Raw genomic sequence first — 24,179 nt, 5'->3', positions numbered from 1 at the left:
CTTTTTTAAAAATTTGTTTAATGTTTATTTATTTTTGAGAGAGAGACAGAGCACAAGCAGGGGAGGGGGCAGAGAAAGAGGGAGACACAGAATCCAAAGCAGGCTCCAGGCTCTGAGCTGTCAGCACAGAGCCCGATGTGGGGCTTGAACCCATGAACCGTCAGATCATGACCTGAGCTGAAGTCAGATACTCAACCAACTGAGCCACCGAGGCACCCCTAAAAAAGGTATTTCATATAGATGTCTTCATATAGAGTTTAAAGTAGTGTAAGTAAATTGGAAACAACTAATTAATTGTAAACAGGAAATCAGGTCAGTTTTATAAAAAACGATGCAGAGTTACCAAAAATGGAATGTATAGTTCTCTCAGTTCTTTTCCCTTCCTCAGGGAAAAATCAGCTTTCAGTTACTCTTGAGAGTCTGGGGATTTATTCATCCAAGAGCAAAATGGCTAAGGAAATGAATAGGTAATACAGAAGAGATACAAATGACCAATATGCAGAAGAAAAATATTCAACCTTACTTGTAATCAAAGAAATGAAATTCTGCAGTAAAAATCTATGTTACCCTAGTAGATTTAAAAACATTTAAAAGAGGGGCTCCTGGGATGGCTCAGTTGGTTAAGTGTCCGACTTCAGCTCAGGTCATGATCTCCTGGTTCATGAGTTTGGCTCTGTGCTGTCAGGGGGAGCCTGCTTTGGAACCTCTGTCTCCCTCTCTCTGCCCCTGCTCCATGCATGTGTGCACATTTGCCTGTGCTCTCTCTCAAAAATAAACTTAAAAAAAATTTTTTTTAATTTAAAAGAATAAGAATCTCCAGTGTTGGAGAGACTCTCAGTGGGAGTAAATTGATACTACCCCGCCCACGGCAGTTTGGCACTACCAAAATACCCAAGACCTTTTGACCAGGCAAATCTGCTTTTAGGCATTTATGCACAGATGTATGTATAAGAAGGCCTACCAAAGCTTTGTGGCTTACAATAGGAAAAAGGCTATAGATAAATGTTAGTAGGGGCCAGTTAAATAAAGGAATACTCTTCAGCCATTGAGAGCAATGAACTATACTTCTATTTTATACTTCTTATTAAATAAAAAAATCAGGTTACTAAACAGTAGTATAGTCTACCATATATATATATATATATATATATATATATATATATTAATATTTTATACATATATATTCATTGTTGTAGGGGATGATAATGGATTATTTTATACTTAGGAAAAAGATGAAATGAATTAAAAGATAAGATCACCCAACAGTGGCAGTAAGGAGGGGGGCAGGGTCTGTTCTTCTAAACATGACCCCTTACCGTCACTTAGCCATGCTCAGAGTTTTCTCTAACTTAAATATGTGGCTTTGCCTAATGGCTTTATCTAAAAATGTAAATAGTGCAAATTGGGACTAGGCAAACCAAGGAATTTTTACCTGTGGGAACTTACAGGATTTTGTGAACTCTAGCTAGAAACATTTTCCTGTTAGCAGAGTGATTTATGTGTTTAATAAATGTCACTGTGCTGAGTTAGCATCTGGACTTCTTTACAGAAGAAACTGAACAAAGGCACACGATACATACCATCTGTTTGGTATGTATCGATTCCTCTAAACTAGATGGAATATTAGACTAGAAAAACAGGAAACTATTGCTACTAAAATACTGGATTTATCATTGTTACTGTTACAATTTAGTTCTAGTTTTAAACTTACAAGCCAGTAAGTTTGATGTAGTTGCCAAATTTTTTACAATTCTAACTGCATCTCTCCCACATTTGCTGATTTGCCAAGGGATGGAACTCATACAGTAAATTAAAGGCAAAAGGCAATTTGTGTGGTAGTCTGGCTTCTTTAAGAATAAAGGGCACTACAGATTGCTAATAGGAGCTTCGTTAGCTCTTAGTATCTGCCTGTCCCCTGTTCCCCAGTCTCGTTTGTCAACTTCGCTGGTTTGTTTAGAGTACCATGTACCCAGTTTGCTCTTTTATATACTTAGGTTTAGAAAAATTTTGTTGAGCTAGCACTGATTTTTCACCTAAGGAATTAGAAGCTATGAAATCTTTATTCCAGAGTAAGACAAAACACTGGTATTTTACTGTAGTCAGTAGTGACTTTCCTGGTCTGTATGATACGGGCTTTTCCATTTTTGCTGATGTCAATTCCCTGAAGGAAACAAATTTAGTATGAGCAGCTCCCCGAAGGGGGAAGAAAGGAAATTACTGCCTTTTCTCTATCCACATTACCAATCTAGAGTTACCGCTCCCCGCAAAGGGAAGCACTCCCTAGAGGTGCCCACAGTAAATAAAAGTGAGGGCTTCTAGGGGGAACTTTGCATCTGCCCAACAGAACAAGAGCCGCATGTTCCGGGTGCAGTTTAGTGGAGGGTCCAAGGAGCAGGCGCTGGAAAGCTGCTGCAGCTGCGTGCAGAAGCTGGCCCAGTATGTGACCGTCCAGGAGCCTGACAGAGTCAGCCAGGAACTCAGGCCGAGTGCTGGCCTGCTGGGGGCAGGTGAAAGCCAAGGGAAGGATTGTGCACAGCGCATCCCACCGCAGCACCGGGTAAGTAGGCCAGTGTGTTGGCTGCATGAGAAACCTGACAAAGTATTGCTTTATGGGGACGAAATCACAGTGGAATGTGTTGAATCTATCCGGTTTGTAGGTTAAAAGATACCTAATGTCGAGTGACATATTTAAAAAAAAAATTTTTTTTAATGTTTATTCATTTTTGAGAGAGACAGAGCACAAGTGGGTACAGGGCAGAGAGAGAGGGAGACACAGAATCTGAAACAGGCTCCAGGCTCTGAGCTGTCAGCACAGAGCCTGACGCGGGGCTCGAACTCCTGAACCGGGAGATCATGACCTGAGCCAAGGTCGGACGCTCAACCGACTGAGCCATCCAGGCACCCCGAGTGATGTATTTTTAAAAATATTTTTAAGTCTGTTTATTTTGAGAGAGAGGGCGCACATGAGCAGCAGAGAGAAGATCGCAAGCAGGCTCACGCCATCAGTGAGCCCAATGTGGGGCTCAAACTCCCAAACCATGAGATCATGACCTGAGTCGAAATCAAGAGTTGGACACCTGACTGAGCCACCCAGGCACCCCCATAATGTTGACTGACTTATTTAGATTGAAGATTGATCCTCATCGTAGCTACCTATAATCCTAGACATCAGATTAGCCAGGTGTCCCGGCTGCATTCTGGGTGTCATCATAGACAGTGGTTCTCAAAGTATGGTCTGTGGACCCTTTCCTGAGACCTTTCTCAAGGGGTCCATAAAGTCACCATTATTTTTATAATACTGAGACGTTATTTGCCCTTTTCGCTTTGTCAGTATTTGCATTAATCTGACAAAAGAATTGTGAGCAAAGCTGCTGTCACCTTGGTACCCATCAAGGTAGTGGCCTGAAACCGTGCAGGTGGTGATCAGTCTTCACCAATCACTCGCAGTAAGAACACAGGCAGAGCTGCTGTGCCCTGGGAGGCGAGGTGGCTGTTTGGAAGGGAAGTGCCTGAGGGCCTGTGCTGGGCGCTGAACCGGCCTTCTTCACGGAACACCGTTAGTACTTGAAAGAACAAGATAAACTAGGGTTATTCATACTTGGGCATTCAGTGGACACTTTCTCAAATGAAGGGAGTCTATCATTTCGGGAAAACAACTAATAGTATTTATCGACAATGATGAAGTAAGCTTTTCAAGGAAAAATTGGACTCTTGGAAAACGTGTATGTATCTGCCACTTGACCTCCACAGCTCCCTAACTCAGAAGACTATTCTGATAGTGCTTTTAACAAACGTGAGTGTTTTTCTTTGGATATAATTACGTGACAAGATGTTTCAACATTTTGGAAGATCTGTATAGTCCAGCCAATCAGTATTTTCCAAATGACCAATCCAATGATGCTACAAAATCATGCACGGATAAAAGATCCATTCAAAGTGCAAAACAGACCAGTGGTTTTAATATAACAGAGTGTAACAAGTTCATTGCTATGATTTCAGATTCCATGTATACAGCTAACTTTTAAAAACCAATCAATTGTTGAGTTTTGGTGTTCTATCAAAGAATATCTATTCACAATTATCCGAAAAGGCTACTGTAAGATACTTCTGCCTTTTCCATCTACGTATCTATGTGAAGCCAGACTTTCTTCATGTACCTCATCCAAAGCAACAGACTGAATGCAGTAGATAGGAGAGTCGAGCCGTCTTCCATTAAGCTAGACATTCCAGAGATTTGCAAAATCATGACATCTTTATTTTAGGAAATAGAGTTACTTTTCATAAACATTTTAAATAACATATATTGGGCTCACTTTTATTTTATTTTATTTTTTTTTTTTAATTTTTTTTCAACGTTTTTTATTTATTTTTGGGACAGAGAGAGACAGAGCATGAACGGGGGAGGGGCAGAGAGAGAGGGAGACACAGAATCGGAAACAGGCTCCAGGCTCTGAGCCATCAGCCCAGAGCCCGACGCGGGGCTCGAACTCACGGACCGCGAGATCGTGACCTGGCTGAAGTCGGACGCTTAACCGACTGCGCCACCCAGGCGCCCCTGGGCTCACTTTTAAATGAATATTTTTAATTTTTGCTTTCACTTTTAACATGTAAATATTAGATATAGCCTAAAAAGCAGCTGTCCGAGGGCCTCAATAGTTTGTCAGATCATAGAAGGAGCTTGTGATCCTAAGTTTGAGAAGCACTGTTACAGAATTTCTCCAGGAAGTACATATTCTCATGCTTCTTTGGCCTAATCCCAAATGCTGTTAGCATAGGCATTTGCCTCTGCTTTTGAGATGAAATTCTAGTTTCAAGTTGGGTTTTTTATTTTCTACTTTGAGAAATGATTTTCCAAACCTGGCTTTCTAGCCTTTCATCCTATAAGGGCCCTTAAACTCAATGGAGCAAGACCATTCATTGTTGCTGTTTTATCACCAAGTTTCTTGTGGTTCATAATTTACCTAGGGGGAACATAAATTCACATTATTTATCATAAGGTCTTTTTCTTTCAACAAGTGCTGTATGATTTCCTCTTGAATGTGTTCAGTTTGCCAAATAAGATTTCTAGAATTCTTTCCCTCCATTTGTTTGTCTGATCTTTGTGAAGATTTCTTCATGCTAAAGCTCCATTTCTTACAAACCCTGGATCTGGTTTCATTTTGCCACATCAGCTCCTGCTATATTAAGAATCCCTTCCCTGAAAATGGGATGGAGTGGTTTATTACAAGGTACTCTATTAGTTTATGATCCTTTGCCCCCTAAGTAGAATGTCTTCTTTTGTAGGTTTCATCGATCGTTATTAGATTCAGATTACGGTACCCAGTGCATGGAGTGGGACAGGAACCGAATAGGGTGCTAGAATTTGGGAAGTACGTCTGGAATGCCTTATAAAGGCAATGAAGACACGCCAGGCTGGAGCCTAACCAGGCTACACACTTACCTAAATATAAGAAGATAAATTGAGGCTGTAGCATGTAGGAGCAGATGCAGACTGAGGGTTCTGAGCTACAGCAACAAATGGAAGTTCTAGCTCTGATTTCAAAGGCTGGCCCCCAATACCCAGGTAGAAATATCCCCAGAGTGGCTAGACATTTTTCACATCTTTCCTCGATGCTGTATTCAGGGACTTTGACGATCTGCAGTTGGGGGTTATGCAATGCTGTGCAAAGACCACAGGCTTCAGAATCAAAATGGATCTAGGTTTGAATCCTGGCCCTGCTAGTGGCCGCGTGATTTCGTGAGCCCCTGAACCTCATCTGTAACATGGCAAGACGGAAATGCTGTATATACAGACATAGTACAATGCCTGGCAAACATCTAAATAACATTATTCATTATTACTATTATTGCCAGTACCGTTACCCTCCCAGATCTGTGTTCCCTTGCAAGTGAACACGTTAGCGCGCTGGTCAGTAAGCAAGGGTCAGAACTCCCAAGGCAAGGGGACTGTAAGATGGAACGTCTACAGCTGCAGAGCAGAAGACAAGGTAAAGCCACTAGGTTAATTTGCCAGAGTGTAGACATTGTGAAATACTACCTAGAACATTCTAGTCTTCCTAATGGCAAAACATTCCCAGGTTTGTCGTAGCTGCTCCTGTGCAACTTTGGTATCACGTTCCCTTTCTCAGAATCCATCTTGAGAGTTGCAAGCTGTAGCCAAGTTCTAGTCCTCTTGCTGCCCTCCTGGACTCAGGTGTCATTTCCCCAATGCCTTATATATACCTTCTTATCTGAAATAGTTCTCTTCTTTGCAGGTAGAGATAATTTCCTGTCTTTTCATTTCACGTTCTTCAGTCATTTCCCAGAACATTTGGTTTTTATTCTTCCTCAGCTTTGTAATTTTACCAACTGTGGCCTAACCAAGGCTTCTCAACCCGAGGGCTTCTAAGGCAGCCCAGCCCACCCCGAAGAAGGGGGAAAGGAAAGACAGGAAGGCGAATGGCAGTTCCCAGCCGAACTGTCCGTTGTTGATACAAGAAGTCCAAAAGAAGAAAGCAGCCAGGAGGCTCCAGTTACTGTGTGCACAGCACCTTCCTTGTCTGTGCACTTGGGTGGAGGACGGTCTGATCCCGGAGCCACCTACTCACCTCAGGTGGTTCCACCACACTTGGCTACTCTCCAGCGTTTGTGCAACATGATGTTGGGTTGTTGTCTGCCCCGTGTTTGAAGAACATGTGTGACGTGAACTGGTACTCTAGGAAAGCATCAAAAGTCGGAGCTAGAAGAAATGCCAGGCACCGGAGTCTTTGATTTTTACAGATGAGGAAACTGAACAGAGAAAGGGGGCTTGCCTGAGGACTCCTGATTCATTAGAGTTCCTTATGTTTTTGCTCATTTTTAGTATTCCTGACTAGTTTTCTTTTTGTTCTTTCCTTCCTGTCTCCCTCCCATTTTTGATGCTTCCAGATCTGCTTTTCCGTTAGTACCTAGTGTTAATACCTATTACTTTTCTGTCAATACCCACTACTAGCAATAGTCAGCTTCACGTAAGAGGAGACAAAATTTGGACACTCTGACTTCTGCCAGCCGTGACGTGATGCTGTTAGAGGCATCTTCTAGGGAGAGCCTGGTTTCTCTCTGTATGCCACCAGCTTGTATGTGGGACGGGCGCGCCTGTGTGCAATAGCCCCAGGTATCCAAAACCTAGCCAGAGCTGCAGACACGTGGCTAGGAAGGAGGGGTGGTGGGGCTTCGGAAACTGTGCTCTTAAGTAGAGGCGGCCTTTGGAGGCCTTTTAGGCCTCCAGGCCACCTCCTACACTGTGCTTTTGCCTGCGCTCTATCCAAGAAAAGCCCCTCACGTTGTAGATTCTTTTGAAATAGATTCTGAAGCATTCCTACACTTCATGCTTAGTGTACCACCTACTATGGCTCACCCCCTCCACTGTAAGCTTGAAGTCTTATACCTGCCTTCATTCTAGCACCTCTTAGGTTGCATGCTAATCACTGTTCTACTTGTTAGGTTCTCACTTGGCTGTGGGTTCTTGAGGGCTGGACCACTACCTTGTTCTCCGTGGCCCCCTTCTGTGGTAAGCACTAACACTGTTGAATGAAGATATCTCGGTATTTTACTAACAGAAGAACTCATTCCCTTGGAATGTCTAAAATGAGATTTTTTTTTTAAGTTTTATTAAAAGCATATGGTTATCTTGAAATCATAGGGTTTATTTCTTCCCCTGCTTTGCTTTTCTGTCGTGACCATGTATTACTGGAGTTGTAACTCTCAGAAAGTAACAAATCAGGGGCGCCTAGTTGGTTGAGCTCAGTTGGTTGAGCGTCCCAATTCTTGGTTTCAGCTCAGGTCATGATCTTGGCAGTTTGTGAGTTCGAGCCCCACATCGGGCTCCGTGCTGTCAGCACGGAGCCTGCTTGGGATTTTTTTTCTCCCTGCCCCTCTCCCACGCGCTCTCTCCTGCTCTCTCAAAATAAACAAACTTTAAAAACAAAATCATTATCGGAATCTGGACAGTGTCCACTGCCCTCCAGCACCAGCACATGGTCCTGGGCTGGGCCTCTGAAGACAGGAGAACATGATGGGGTTGGACAGCCGGTGTGACACCGAGGAACACCAGGCGCAGGGCAGGAACCTCAGACAGAAACTCTGTCCATAACCCCCTCCTGTAGTGAATCAAGGGACAGCCCAGCTTAAACCAGGACAGAGTCCACTGACAATGACTTTATGCCTTTACTGACACTGGTATTTTCTTTTCACACAAGTACATGTGTGGCCAGTCCTATGACGGCCAGTGGCATTTCTGATTACGTTCAGCTCGTCTCCTAATTGCAGTCACACCAGAAGCCAGAGAAGCAGCAGCAGGATGGACCGGCCGGCACAGGGACTTCAGGAGGAAGGACCTCAGTGAGTTGGTTGGCTCAGGTAGGGCCTATTTCCCTGTTGTCTTCCTTGGTCACGAGAAACAGTGATCCTGAGGAATTTGTATCCTTCTGTTCACCCCTCTGTGGAATAGTGACATGAAGTGCCAGCAGAGAGAGGACAGCAGAGACAGATGGGGCCGCTTCCGCCTACCTGTGCCGTCGGGTGCGGTGGCGCCACTGAAGAGCTGCCCTCCGAGGAGGGGGGTGGGGGCGCTGTTAGCTTTTCAATGTGTGACATAAAGAATTTAATTGCCACGCTCCCAAAGAGAAATAAAGGGAAGAATTTCCATTTAATTTCGGAAATGAGATTGAGAACTATCCTAAGGCAGGTATCAATATGAATTTGGAGCCAGCTCAGTGATGGTCTCTGTGGCAGCAGATTTCCGGTGCTAAGAGCTGAGGATGTCCGGAAACCTGGGAGGACTCAGCCTTGTTCCCACAGACTTGCTTTCAGACATTCCCCTCCCCTTGCAGCTTGCTGTTACCAAAGCATCCCACAAAACCTATTCATTCAAATTCAGGGTTACTCGATGCCCTGCTCTGCTGGGAGCTCCTGGAGGCCTGTCTCCTCCTCACTGTGTTTCCCTGCTGCGCTCGACAGCAGCTCTCCGGCCAGCAGCTTGTGCTTTCCACACAGTTCTGCATGGAAATCAGTATTTAAGGATGAGTTTTCTTCTTAATGTATTTATTGAACTGTGCTAACAGTAGTATAAAACGGAAAATATGGGTGTTTCCTCCATCTGGCTTACCACTCAAAATAAATAGACAGTCCTACAATTAAAAATTTAAGACGATTAAATAAGAATTCACATCTATTTCTTTTAATAACTTAACAACCACAACAAAAAAAAATTAAAAGCTTCTTTGTCCAGCAGCAGGACAAACTCCACAGTGACCCAGTTTGTAGCCTCATATTTGCATTGTGGTTAGAGGTTAATTGAATGAGTGGCTGAGGAAAACATGGAAACAAGGCAGGGTATGATATCGTTATTCAGGAAAGATCAGATGCTGCAGAAGGCGGACCGTAGCCCAGCGTATTCACATAGTGGAGAACCACGTACGAACCATGCACCAGGCGGGCGGCTCAGATAGGTTTCTCATTTGCTCTAACCTTCTGGACAAGTTGTTGCATGAACATAAGTGCATAAAACGTTTTAGGAACCAATTTAATGTTCCATCTTATTACCCAGAATTCCATTTCAGCTACACAAACGTACACATAAGGATGCTCCTCAGTGTTGTTCATAGTAACAAAACTGGCAACAACATAAATGTGCACTAGTAGGATACTAAGTGGTTTTAAGTAACCACACAATAACCACAAATGGGATAAAAATGCAGTCAATAAAAGTGATACAGATCCCTATCTGTTGACGTGGAAGATATTTGTAATACGTTACTTTTTTTTTTAAAAGGTTAGAAATAGCATGGATGGTTTAGTTTTTATAGAAACACAAACACACAAACTAGGTCTGGAAAGAGATACACTGACCTGCTAACAGTGGCTCTCACTGGAGAACAGGGCTCCATGTTACTTTCACATTCTTCTGAGAGGCTAGTTTGAATTTATTAAATTCCTATTACAGTTTCTAGAGAAATAGCAATTGTGCACACCAAAACACACCAAACCATGCCATCCATAGAAAGGGCATAAAACCACCTACCTAGTAGACGGAGTGTGAAGAGTAAATATGGCGACGGAGTCAAAGCAGCAAACACAGATGTAACACAGCAGGGCTGGAGCCCATCGTATCACAGCAGACTGTGGATCTGCTGTCACCGTATCTTCCAAATTGCCAAGCACAGTCAGACTTTCATTTGAACTCTGATTATCTAAATCTGGGCAACTTACTCAGCTGGTTATTTTTTTTTTTATTTTGAGAGAGACAACTGAGCGGGGGAGGGGAAGGGGCAGAGAGAGGGAGAGACAGAATTCCAAGCAGGTTCCACACTGTCAGCACAGAGCCTGACTCAGGTTTTAATCCCACAAACCATGAGATCATGACCTGAGCTGAAATCAAGAGTGGGGACACTTAACTGACTGAGCCACCCAGGCGCCCCTCAGCTGGTTTAAAACACTGCAAGTTACCAAAGAAGTCATACAGGTGGCAAATAAGCATGTGAAAAAATGCTTGACATTATAGAACTTCCATTTATGACATTCTGGAAAAGGTAAAGCTACACAGTAATGGAGAACAGATCAGCGGTTGCTTGCCAGGGGTTGTTTGACACTGAGAGTGTAGGCAGCATGAAGAAATTTTCGGCGGGAGGTGGAGAGGTATGGAAATGTCCGTGTCTTCTCTGTGGTGATAGTTACATGCCTCTCCCTGTCAAACTTCGTGGACAGGACTGGAAAGAGACATGAGTGAGCTAATTATCTCCTTTGGACAGTGAGTCTGTGACCTCTCTTTATTACATTCAGAACCCGCCTTCCACAAGGTGAACGGCTCACACCCATTCATCTGGGAGGTGAGAAAGATGAACTAAGCTAGTGCATTTCACTCATTGACAACTTTCTTACCCACAAAATGTTAACACAGTATTCCTCATTAAAGCAGGACCTTACCTTTGTAAATCATTTCATTAATTTGACATGCTTAAGGATACAAGTTTATCTCACTTCCTATGTGTAGAGGCATTATATATAGGAACCCCGTAAAGGTAATAAACACTAATTTTTGGTGTTTCCCTGATATTTCCTAAAAGCAAAGTTTTTCTGTGTTCTGTTATTTCAGGCCATTGCTTTTGGCTATAATCACTAATAAACTACTCTTCTGGAATCCCCCTAGTCTCTCCTGGTGTCAGAGGAGCTGTCCCCGGTCTATGAACAATCTGCGTGGGACACGGAAGACTTACGCCCCTTTCTGCGCTTGTGCCTCATGGATCAGAATTTCCCCGCATTTGTGGAAGAGGTGGAAAAGGAACTTAAAAAGCTGACGGGGTTGAGAAATTAACACTCCACGTACATATAGAACTAAGGAACTTGAAAAAGTTCACTGAAGAAGTGCTTCCTCCTAAGATTAGATACAAGAATAAAGAGTATTATTCCAAGCACCTTTTATCAATGTTTTATTTTTAAAAACAGTGAATCCACTTTTTTATACATCATTGCACTTCAACACTTACACAGAACACAAGTACATGCATCTACGGTTACACACCGCATGAGAACCCTGCCGGGTGAGAAAATCTACACTCAACTGTTTTAAATCAATGTGAAAAATACAGTGTCAACCCCAGAGGATAACTAGTTGCATAGAATACCATGCTATAACATTTCAAGGTCATTGAAAACAAAAGGTAAATTATAAAAGTTTGCCTTAATTGAATGTACAATAAGGTTCAACACAACAGTGCAAAAGGATTTAAGAATTTACATGATTTAACAGAAGAAAAAATAATCACTTCAAAAGCAATCATACATATATACTGCAATTCAATGTATCCATTCAGTGGAGTGTTCCAGCTTTTTATCAAAGTCATAGGTTAAGCCCTTAAAATTATAGATTTCAGTTTATATTACTCATCTTTATGTACCAGAACTGCACAATCTCCTCATCTGACAACATACAGTAAGGAATGAATATCAGCAGCTAAAAAATGAAACAAGCATTTATTTTATTTTGGATTTCTCCCACCCCCAAAAATATAAATATATATATATATATATTTATATACTGTATATATCTGTAGGTTTTGCTGTACTTTACAAAAATGTTATCACTAGATGGCAGCAGTGCATTTTAGAGCTTTGCCAATTTTAACAGCTGCATTAAGTAAAAAATGGCGCATGCATGATCCGATCCTCAGAGGACCTTTTCACTTCTACTTAAATATTTTAACAAAGGGGGGAAAAAAAGCAACATTCACAGCACATCAAGCCCCAAATAGTTTACACCTTCTACACTGAAGCATTGTTTAAAATGTACCTGACTAGATCACCCTTACAGGAAAGGCTAAATAAGGCATGCTTTAGACAGTCATTTGTGGTGCTGCTCACTTAAAAGGGGAGAGAACCAAAGAGGTCCAAGCAGAAAATTTAGCAGATCATGTTGCCACCAGTTTCAGGAACCTAAAGATCTGTGAAGAAAAAGTATTTGGAAATTAAAAGGGAATACGCACTCTCCCCGAAGACTACACCAAATCCTACATACAACAAAGCTTTGGTTCAGACAGCATGCGCAGGGATGTGGTGTGAAACTCTGATCTCCATGTGCCGGCATGGAAGGCACTCTGGCCCAGCTATGCCCGGCCACCATCCTTGCCTTGCCCTCACAAGCAAAGTGGAATTAACTGGCCTCTGGGGATAATCCACCCAAGGTGACCATTTTTACCTCTTTTTTCAAAATACAGTTAAATAGCGGTGCAGAGGATGCATTTTGAGACACCATACGTATTCTGAAACGGCACTTCTATAAATATGTGGAACAACACAGCTGAAAATGTTCCTTTCCGGCTGCTGCACTGGACGGAGGGCAAACAGAACTTGTTCCATCATATCAACAGCTCTGAAATGAACTAGAAGATCCTACAACATGCTACCAACTACCAAAGAATGTGCAACAAGGTCAACAGAGGCAACGTTCGTTTGCGTATAATTTTTAAAATTTCTAAGGCAGGCCATACTTACATTATAAGCAGTATTTAATTTGTGTTTCTCTGGCGCAAGTTTTTATCTTTGTGATTGTTGGTAGAGTTGGTTTTCCTTTGGAGGAAAAATTGCATTATAAGAGTTAAAGTCAGTGGCAACTCTTGAAATTCTAACACATGGAAATACAGGGATTCTTTCACTTACTACCATCCCTGGTATAGTAAGAAATTTTACTGCACAACATTAGTCAATAAAAATATTCTTTGTGTAAAGTGCATACACACACACCTTCAGTTAATCCTTTTGACTCCCAAGGCAGACAACATACAGGTAACTTTCCATCCGATTTACAAACTATAATCTAATTACCCTAACGGTGTATGGACAGTGGTTTCTTCTCTACTGAACACCACAGTCTCTTCTCGAATGATAAAAGATAATCACACACAGGCGGGCAGTGGTGTGCCCTCTGGCACTTGGCCAATCTGGGCCTCTCACCCCTTAGTCCCCAACTCTAGGAGACTCCGCTTCTCCTGGACCGACTGAAGATTTGCAGTACCATCTGTCTTGGCTACACGCAATTGTTAATGAAGCCACACAGCTTCTCCATGCTATAGTCCAGCTTGAAATTAACGTTCACAAAACCGGCAGTCTCCGATACACTTGTTATTTCCTCCACACTATCAATTCAAGTATATAGGACGTGCAAAATTTTAAACGGTTTTTTGCATGGCGTTCCGCCTTGTGTTGTTACGGAAAACAAAACTGCACAGCCTGTCCTGGGAATCAAATGGCTGTCAGCTCCATGTCTGCGTAGCTAGGGAGTCTACACTACAACACTCATTTCCACCCGCTGGCTCCCCACCACCTTAGCTACTCACTCCATTCAATTAAACTGCAAATACAAAATAAACTACTGAATCAGTGTCCAACAAAGTACTCACATTGGCCCAGCTGGTTCATCGTCTGTAAGGTATTCCGTTTTTTAATAATCCATTGAGAGACAGGAGGAGAAAGGAGAAAATCGTGAGACTCTACATTAAGAATTAACAGAAGAGCAAACGGCAAGTGGCAAACATGGCTATTCATAGCATTTATTCAAGGCCATTCCATCTGGAGGTGCAAAACACTCATGGAGTTATTACTTCTAGATTCGAGTTTTTAATGGCGGGTATGTTGTTTCAATGGTTTTAGTTGACACTGGGAATGCTTGTCATGAAAAACTGCAACTGTAGCGGACAGACAGGCTGCGATATTATACTCATCTTGTCCCCAAGTTCCAGTGGTTCACTCTTAGAGAAATGAGAACACAAACCAACATTTCAGTTGTAAAATCCTGCTGTTTGTTTTCTTGTGGTGAATGCATGGCTCAAGCCTGCAGTGTGGACGGATGTGTGTGTTCTATACATTTAGCCACACATCCTCACTTCCCCCAAAGACAGTGTTCTTGCTGTTTTGTAATCTTTAGGAGAGTCTTTAGTCTGGCGAATGAGATTGAGGGAGAGGAAGCCACAACAGTTCAACCTAATACTGGGTCAGCCCAGCTGGGCTATGCCAGCACAAGTGCATACATAACCAGAAGACGTTCTGTGAGCACATCAGGGAGAGCTGAATAGTGGTGACATCCCTCTGGAAAAGACTTCAGACTTCTGACAGAAAAGACAGGCTCAACTCGAGCCCTGGCCAAAACCAGAACCCGAATCCAGATGAGCCACGAGATAGTTTTTGTTTTGTTTGGTTTTTTTTAAACCAAAAAGCTGACATCATCTGAGTTTAGAAGCCTTTTTAAATTGGTATTTCATTATTCTGATTTATAAGTTTTTCTTTCCTGTTTCAACTAAGGGCAACTTGGTCCCCTTTAAGCAGGGATATATGTACATGGGGAGGGAACAAGCAAGTGCTCTTAGTTTTTCTGTTTTATACCAGTCAGGTAGACTAAATGATTCTGAGCAGTTTGGTTTAGCTGAAGGCTTCTAGAAAAACTCTCAGCAGGATTCCACAAGGGGGCTTGGTGCACATGAAGCAGTTATGGAGATTACAGTCTCAGTGTAGGCATCTGCAGGCGCACACGTCAGGAGTAATGTCTGTCACAGGGAGACATTGCTCCACCTGGTCCTTCGAGGCAACGGAGAGGCAAAGCCACCGCCAGCACACACAGTGACTGGAGCAAAAAAAGATTAAAAAAACAAACAAACGAACGTACTAACCACAAACCAATGACTTCTCAGCCAAACAACAGGCTGGCGACACACCAGTGTCCAACAGGATTCTACTACTAACAGTACACTATTGAACAGGTACAAAGAACAAACTAAGAGTCGAGGACACCCGAGACATCAGTGTGCTGTGTATGCAGTGAAGATACACGAAGACATATCAGGACTGAGACACACGAGCCCGGCCTAAATCTACCCTCACCACAACACCCGACTGCTCTCAGCATCCAGGCCAAGCCAGCTCAGCTACATGCTAGGAACTAAGCACTTCAGGGACTTAAAGGAAAAGACACAGGAGCAAACTTAGGATAGTTTTAGTGCTCTGGCTGTGTACCGGAAAACACAAAATTCTAAAGGTAACTGACAAGACCACCACCAACCTACTCCCAATGTGGAAAGAAAAAGCAGGGGAGGGGGGACATCGCGATAGCCAAGCTACTCTTCTCAAAGCATGACGCTGTCGGCACCGACCCGAGCACTTTACACGCAAGCTTTTCTTTTGGTGGGGGGTTATGCCCTGCTGTCCGCCCAGTGGGGTCGTCTTCCGGCCTGACAAGCCGGTAACGTGCAAAGGGCCGCACGTCGGGGTTTTAGCAACAGCGGCTCCAGTGCAGCTGCCATGCCTGCGAGTGGGAGCGGGTGCTATTCACGCTAGTGTCTAAGCCTCACTTCATCTCTCTCCCCACATCCACCTGCACATTTACAAGAAATCGAGAAAAGAGCCTCGTGTCTCCTACTGCCCTGGACTGAGCCACTATCCGCAGCACCACTCTCCCTTTACAGGTCAGACAATAAACAACCTGACCCTAACAGGGAAACCAGGAGAGAGGGAAAGAACAGAACTACAGAAAAAAAGGTACGAAAATCAAAAAGTAAATGAGAATTGAACAGCAAACTGAAATCCAAATTAGTTGTGAAAGTGAATGAAGTAAACTTGAAGAAAAGTGTTAACATCATGAACTGTGCATCGTATAGACTGAAGCGGAGATTAAACAAACTCCAAAAGCATGCATATCGCTCACTTACCACCATGTTTTAAGGGTTTGATGCAATTGAGGGGGGAAAAAAAAGAAGTCATAGTAACCGACAAATATCAACATACCCCAAACCCTCAGGCCAAAAGATAGCTGCTTAAACAAGGGCTCCTCTCTTCACCTAGGCATTACTCACAACCACTGGCTAGATGAGAGGAAGAGGACTGGGGAGAAGGGAAACAAGATGCTTCTGGAATCCACCTCAGGAGAGTGAAGTTCCTGGTGGAACTGCTGTCTTCCCAACAGACGTACTCCGGCCCTCACTCCCCTAGATCACATGGCCGTGTCATCAGGAAGAGTGCTCTGCGATGCCCGCTAAAGAACGGGTTACCTGACATGGTAGCACCTCCAAAAAGATGGCTTTCCAGTCAGAATGACCAAGAGGGGCCTGTCTGGTCAAAGCTCCTTGTTCACTGCCTTCATCTCACGGAGGATGGGCTTTTATAGTTTCTAAACCTGCTTACGTTTCGCCTCATCTCAGCAGATTAGCATTAAACCAGAGACTGATTAACAGTTACTTCCAGTTTCCTTTCATATTTGGTCCTATTGTATTTTCTCCATAAGGTAACGGACTCAGAGGACCCCTAGTTAAGAGACAATGAAAGGTGTGTTTTGCATGTCATTCTAAAGATCACATTTCTTTACCAACATTCCTGATCTGTTGTAAAGCTTCATATTCCCAACTGATAGATTTTTCGGATGTCAGAATACCTCTTAATTGTAGAGTGTCTAACAGAGTTCGAATACATCAGAGCCACTAAAAATGGTCCCCCCAAAACCTCAGATCTCCATCAGTAACTCAGAAGAGTCCCTTTGAACTGCTTATAAAAATTATCTCCCTAACGTGAAAACAGAAAACTCTTTTTGATGCCACCACTGCTCTTCTTAAATCAGCTCCTACTGTTTTCACCTGCGGTCACTAAAACGTCCAGTAGAACTGAAGGCACCAACCATGAGGCAGGTTCCCGCCTCATCTCCCCAGGTGAGCGGGGAGGGGGGAACTTGGAAGCACACACCAACCCCTCTGCTTCACTCAGCAGAGAACCAGCACAGAAGGTCTGCTCCAGGCATGTGAGCTGTAGGATGGATGGAAGGCTAGGGGGATGCTGGCTGGACCCACTCTTTTTAGAAAATTACCATGTAATATTTTCAGAGAATGTAGTCAAGTGAGGAGTAAGCTGAAAAAACGAAGCCCTTGTTTGTCTCCATGACTCATCTGTTCCTGAAAACACTGAAGGTAAAAGGTGAGATGCAGACCATCTATCTAGAAGACAACCAATCTACTGGGCACCGATCCTCAAAGAGACCACAGCAGGGGCTTAAAGGGACTTAGTGTGAGTTTTGCTTAAAAATGTTCTGAGTAGATGCCAGCAGACTAAGACACAGAGGCCTTTTTTCCCCCTCCCCCTAACTGGAAGTAGCTAACCCTTAACCCTAAGCATTTTCTATGTGAGAAATCTAAAGCAACCTTTGCCATTCTGGTGAAGCGTACTTGGAGTAAACTCTCTAAGTTCAAATCTGTGGTGTGTAGTTTTAAACTGTTCACTTAGTGCTTTTCTGGTCAGGGGCTGAGTTACCAAGAACTCACAGACTGCCCGAATGTGAGTATTATGAGTTTTATATGAAATTTGTTCATATAAGAAGTTGTTCAGTAAGTCAAAAATAAATCCTAGGTCTACCTTGATAATAAAAAGTACCTATTTTGGCAGAGAAAGCATGTCAGGCATATTTAAAAAATCCATTTTCACAGTGGCACAAATAAGTCAACAGAGCCACAGATGGCTGGCTGATAAAAATCCATCACCTCTAAAACTCCCAATTCGTATCAGATACAAGGTACCTCTTCATTCATTCTACAAAGGAGTGCCCGCATCTCTCTATATGTAGACCTGGGGACAGGGTAGGTGGGGAGAAAGCATATGAGGGATGCATAGGAGTTGAGGGGAAACTGGCTGGAAAAAAAGCCACAGCATAAGGAAAACTCACTGAGGAACAATCAACTTTTTTTTTCTTTAATAATTCCAGGAGGACAAGAAATAAAGGGGCATAGGAGCAGGGAGGGGTTTGAGAGGAGGAGGCAAACAAAGGAGAAAACTCTGGGATGGAAATGCCGGAGCAAGGCAGGGAAGTGGAGATGGAGAATGGAGCCTGGGCCGCGCTGGCTGTCGGGAAGGGAGCAGAGAGGAGGCGAACACCGCAATAATTCCAGCATCCCAGGTCTGTTGCCCCAATTCAAGAACAAAAAAAGTAAACGCTGCTTGCATTACATTTCTTCCAAGAGATCAGAGCAAAGAGATTTTACTTTGCACTTACCCACGTCTTTTATGTAGGATTCTTCCACTGTCTATAATAATTTAGCTTAAAAGAAGTACCTTCCCTTCAGGAAGCTGTTCAGAAGATTTACTGGCCACAGAGGACTCCTCTACGCAACTGGCCACCACTTGAGTTCAGTAGCCATGGAGCTCTAGCTCTTTTAAGATAGCCACTTCCCTGGGCAGGTGTCTGCACTTGCCAGAACCAATACTAACCACTTCTCAAATCTAACCCAAATGTCTTCCAGACACGCTGGGAGAGCAACCTGGTAAACAAAGTGGCTTCCTACGAGGAAGACCGGAACCTCTGATGGAGACCAGCTAAGCCAACATATCACTCTGCCAAGAGAGCAGCACCCAGCCTCATCATCTTAAAATAAAAAATCAGGTCCTGAAGCCCATCTTTGCCCTTTCCTACCTGACTTTTTGCTTCTCCAACCTTTCCAAAGGGAAGGCTGAGCAAGGTGATATTTAGCAAAGCAAAAGCATTCTGAGGGGATGAAAAGCCCTTTGCAGGACTGAGGCATAACTGCTTCTAAAGAGCTGTGCTAGAAATACAGACAACTTCCCTTTACTCTCAGGCCTAAATACAGGTATTCTGCCTTGCTTGGGAGTCCTAATTTGTAGCAGGAAAGAGAAAAATCTAGAGAAAAAAGCATTATGCATATGTGAAAAATCCCAAGAATGCAGTTCACCTCGTAGAACAGCAGTTCTGTGCACCTAGGAGAAGGAATGTAAAAATCCCGGGGGCACACTTCTGTTGCAGGGAATCAGCTCATTTATTCACACAGGCCCATCGACTTCCAGCTGGCGTCCGCCTCACTCCTCGGTCTAGCTCACTGCTGGATGTACACCGGGAGGGGTTCTGCCAGGGCTCCCTACATGCATTGTTAGTGTCAGCGACAAATCTTTTTGCCAGCCTCCCTAGAATACTCCCCTCTACTTAGTGCAGGCAGAGATTTGGAGGTGCTGAGAAGAAACGAAAAGAGGGGAAGAGGCTGCTGTTCTCAAACATGGCCTTCCAGACAGGCTGAAGCCACCAGCATGCCTTCAGGGCTGCATGACTTCTGAGGGAGCAGCAGATCCCCCTTAGCAATTCTCCACAGACACACATGGTTGGGGCTGCAGTCCTGCTGGTCAGCCACGGGGACAAGGACAACTCTGTGGGGCAAGGCACAGGACCACAGTGCACAAGCACAGGCCCAGAACAGTCACACCAGAGTTGGCAACCCCACCATCACCCAAGGCCTGCCTCCACTGAACTTGGGCACACACCCTTCTCATCTAGTCAGTGATGAACAAGTGGGGGTAATCTCTGGCTGGCCGATTCATTTGCTGATGACGTGACAGGACAGGAGGGTGGGGGGCTAGTCAGAAAGCTGAAGGAGCTACTGATACAAGTCTCCAGCAGGAGCTGTCCCCTGACTGGAATCCCAGGGTTACAAATGGAATACCAAAAAAAAAAAAAAAAAAAAAAAAAAAAACAGAAAGATTTCCTAGGACCTTCCTGATTGTAAGCATGTCCCCAAATCTAAGATCCATGTTCTTTCCAAAGCTTAATAGTTCACTGTAGTCCTAGTGCCGCTCTATCCACTCCCATCTCTGGCACTCCACCAGCCTGCGGGTGCCACCCTGGGGCCTGGGCTCCAGGTATTACTGCTTAGCTATCTCTGCCTTAAAAGTGGGGGTGTGGATGGATCAGACTCCACCACTTTGTCTGTGAGACAGAAAAGCCAAATGCTAGGTGCCTGCTTCATCAAGAACCTTGAAAACCTATCAAAGGGACCAACCAAGGGAACCAAAGGCTGGCCTGTTCCAATGGCTTTTCTCAAGAACAGTTTGACTGGACTGGGGCAGTTACCTACAGGGGCTACACGAGGCAACCATGTGACAACCAATTAGATACCTTAAATCTGCCTGAAAGGCCAGGTGGCCTGCGATCTTGGGGTGGCTTCTAGGCTTGACTTGGATTCTCCTCAAGCTCAATCTGCCTGATGATCTGTATTGAAGGAGGACAGAGCTGAACAAAGAGACTGACAGCTGCCCGCTCCCCACATGGGGCCTGAAGGGCAGATGGGACTGGGGCTTGGAGAACACCCAAATGGAGGGACAGAGCTAATAATTATAGCTCTAGGTGGCTAATCTTAGGGGTAGGGATTAAGGAACCAGTATGAGAATTTTCCTTCTCTCCTTTTGGGACTGAACCCCAACATACTTATAGTCCTCTTTGGGTGCTTGGAAACCATCCCAAGGAACCAACCCCAACATTATAGCTATTTTGTAGGGATGCTCTTACCATCAGGAACTTCATCTGGCCTCTTCCTCTTCTCATACACAACAATGATCACCACCAAGATGATGATTTCAGCCAGAATTCCCAAAAAAGGCCAGAGTGGGGCCAGGTGGCTCCGTACCCTGAGGATGGTGACAACGGAGGCAGAGCCAATGGAGTTGGTAGCATTACATTCATACTCGCCAGGGTCTTCCGTGATCTGGAGATTCACGATGTTCAGCTCAGTATAATTTTCCTTGTTGATGATGAAGAAGCGGCCAGAGGTATTGACAATGTCCTGCTCAGGGTGGAGAAAGGGAGAACACACAGAGGTCAGAGTAGTTGAGTTCGTGTCCAAGATAAGGTGGCACTGTTCTCCATTCTTAGCAAGATCACTGGCTGGGATGAGGGAGCAGTGTCTAGGACCATCTTTGTCCAGGTAACTTGTGAGCCCTTCATTATTAACTTCCTTTCAATATCGACAAAAACAACAACACATTAGTAAACTTCTGGTAGAGCCAGGTTAAGGCCTCCCCCACTGTTGGTCCTCCAGACTTCTCCAACTTCTATGAAGTGACTGGAAGACCTACTCAATCTAGAAAATGCTACTTCAAATACCATATGGTAAGAAACCATAACACAGAAGGAGAATTGAGAAGGAGGGGTGTGACCTCCACGGTCAGGCATATATGCTAACCTCAGGCCTGTCTGATGACTTCAGAGTCAGGACATCTACTTCGTGCTTGGTGAATTCTGGGAAGTCTCCTTAAACTTCCTCCAAAAACAATGCTAAGAACTTGCTCCTAGTCAAGGCTAGAGAAATTCGTAACTGCCCTTTCCTTTCAGAATTACAGGGTTAAAGCAAAGTTTATTCAATCAATCAACTATTTACTAATGTATGCTACATGTCTTATATCCTACCAAGGGGAAGGTGAAATAGGGAAAAGTATGATACAAAAACGAACAAGGAGACTGACCTCAAGAGGGAACCTCAAAAGGGATAGTCATAGGAATGCGACGAGAAGCCCCAATGGAGGGCATGTACCGAATACTGTGGGGCAGAGTGAGTGGCCAGTGCCAGAAACAGTCAGGGAAAGCTTGACAAGAGCCAGCTTTTGCACTAGATTGTGGGGAGGAGAGGTGCTAAGTAGGACGGGAGTACTCCAGGCCCATGTGGGAAGGCGGAGGTGAGAGTGCACAAGCAGGGCTCTAGGTGGAGCTGGGATCCAGCAGGCTTATAGCACTGATCCCCTGGGGTAGCAGGAAAATGGACTCATGTGCCAGTTGTTATGCAACAACTAAAGTGTAATCAGAAATAGTAGAGAGGAAAGGGGAAGATAATCCCCAGAATGATGTCTAGCTATAGCATACAATCGTGTCTGCAGCTGAGTGTGGGTATGCCTGAAATGGCAAACTCAGCCTTCAAAACAAGTTATCCCATGAAGCTTCGACTCGAGGACTTGGAAAGCTGCCAACTTCTCTCACCCCCCACCCCCCACCCACCCCCCCACCCTACCGGCTCACTAATTCCATGTTTTTCACTTATAATCAGAAATGAGTATTGTCTTCTTTGATCCACAGGCCTTCACTAAGTATTTTCTGAATACCATTATATGCAAGAAACTTTTAACCTTTTCAATCAATGCATAATAAGATACTGAGTGGAGACTTGTCCTGTTGCTACAGAATTGATGACTAAGGAGAAGCATCAAAAGTACCCTATATTCTTGGATGAAAGCACAGCATAGGGAATAGAGTCGATAATACTGTAATGACGTGTAAGGCAACAAATGGTGACTACGCTAATCGTGGTGAGTGCTGCATTATGTACAGAACTGTCAAATTACTATGCTGTATACCTGAAACTAATATAACATTATATGTCAACTATACTTCAATAATAAAAATGTGTACATTTTTTTTAAAAAAAGGATTCAAACACCATTAACTTGCACTTAGGAAGCGTTCACATACATTTATGACTGATAGTGACTGATACTTAGGTTTCAGTATCAAGACTGTATCACCTTAGTCATTAGATATTCAAACCTTCTACAGTGTTGGTGATTTTTCATCTCACCTGTCAAAGACTAAAAATAATATATGTAAGTATGCCACCATATAATTGTGCTTCTGGCTACATTTCCATATATTTCCAATTTTTAATTCATTCATTTTGGAACTGTACTATGTAGTGTGAAAAGATCATGATAGCTTTGTCTTTATTATGGATTAATCCTCTTATGATAAAAAGGAACTCTTGGTTTAACCTTTTTAAGGTATTACTTTTTATTAGTTATTATTTTTGAGAGAGAAAGAGACAGAGTATGGGGGGGTGGGCAGGAAAGCGGGGGGAAGAGGGGCAGAGAGAGACAGAGTATGTGAAGCAGGCTCTCCGCCGACAGCAGAGAGCCCGATGCTGGATTCAAACTCATGATCATGACCTGAGGTGAAGTTGGACACTTAACTGAACCACCAGGCACCCTGGTTTAATGTTTTTTATTTGAATTTCACTTTCTGTGATGTTAAGATTTCCACTTGTTCTTTCTATTTATAGAATTTCACTATATCTTTGTCCATCATTTTTGTTTTAACACTTTTATATTATTTTGTTATATGTAGATTATCTTAAACAACATATCATATTTTTGTTTCTTAAATCTGCCTTTTAAGGAGGATACCTAAAACTTTGTATTTAACACGACTGTAATTTTTACATTTATGGTCAGAAATTATGATTTACTTTAAAAAAAAAGTACCTATCTCTTTAAAAGAAAAAAAAAAAAAAAGGTTCAAACAAATCAGGGGGCAAATAGTCCTGCTAGGGCTTACTACAAGGGAGTCCATCAAGCTACCTTACCCCTCACATGACCACATCAACCCTCACCAATCTATAAAAGAGAAGACAGGATTAGAGGTGACAGGAAGAGAGTTATACTTGGCATTGCATGCAGCTTCCCACCCTGCAGCTGAGTGGAACAGGCACCAAGAGAATCACTCAGGCTGGGGGTGCCAAGAAGAAACTATCTTTTTCCAGTAGGTATTTGTTTAGGAAGGAGACCGGCTGATGTGCCGTATGCCTCTCAATCTTGGAAAGGGCTATTTGGAGATCTGAAGGCAGAGTGGCCTATACTCCCAGGATTTGAAGAGCCATGATGTTCACGTTTCCCTGACAGGGTTGGTTGCCTTCTGGGTGAGAAGACCCCAGCAGTAAAAATCATCTGTGGCCGGAGCTAAGCAGGAAACAGAGATTTTGGTTAGAGTAGACCTCTAATATCTGAGAACTGGTCCTGTAAGAACCAACACAAGTTCTTACAAGATCCAGATCTGGACACCTGCCAACGCAGAGGCCACAGAAGTAGCAGCCAAGAAGCAGTGG

General features: G+C 43.6%; 2 protein-coding genes across 6 annotated transcripts in view; one reads left to right on the top strand and one right to left on the bottom strand.

Annotated features, from left to right (window-relative positions):
• The window catches only part of REC114 (REC114 meiotic recombination protein), a 172,110-nt gene extending 160,681 nt beyond the window's left edge, over positions 1-11,429 (top strand). For 4 of the 5 annotated variants that reach the window (XM_042988432.1, XM_042988431.1, XM_042988430.1 and 1 more), the window contains 3 exons: positions 2,345-2,557; positions 8,287-8,376; positions 11,165-11,429. In XM_042988432.1, coding sequence (XP_042844366.1) covers positions 2,345-2,557; positions 8,287-8,376; positions 11,165-11,329 — 468 coding nt within the window. In that variant the 3' untranslated portion in view covers positions 11,330-11,429. Of the gene's footprint in view, positions 1-2,344; positions 2,558-7,461; positions 7,529-8,286; positions 8,377-11,164 lie in introns of all 5 variants that reach the window. The other variant, XM_042988429.1, reaches the window with a different exon arrangement.
• NPTN (neuroplastin) overlaps positions 11,428-24,179 on the bottom strand; it is a 74,800-nt gene continuing 62,048 nt past the window's right edge. The window contains exons 7-10 of the mRNA XM_042989209.1: positions 20,825-21,098; positions 13,911-13,932; positions 13,006-13,080; positions 11,428-12,455 (exon numbers count right to left, since the gene is read on the bottom strand). Coding sequence (XP_042845143.1) covers positions 13,020-13,080; positions 13,911-13,932; positions 20,825-21,098 — 357 coding nt within the window. The 3' untranslated portion in view covers positions 11,428-12,455; positions 13,006-13,019. The remainder of the gene's footprint in view (positions 12,456-13,005; positions 13,081-13,910; positions 13,933-20,824; positions 21,099-24,179) is intronic.

The sequence above is a fragment of the Panthera tigris genome, chromosome B3 (assembly GCF_018350195.1).
Source record: "Panthera tigris isolate Pti1 chromosome B3, P.tigris_Pti1_mat1.1, whole genome shotgun sequence".
Classification (NCBI taxonomy): domain Eukaryota; kingdom Metazoa; phylum Chordata; class Mammalia; order Carnivora; family Felidae; genus Panthera; species Panthera tigris.
Note: the sequence above shows the minus strand (reverse complement) of the source record. Positions and strands in the feature narration are given on the sequence as shown.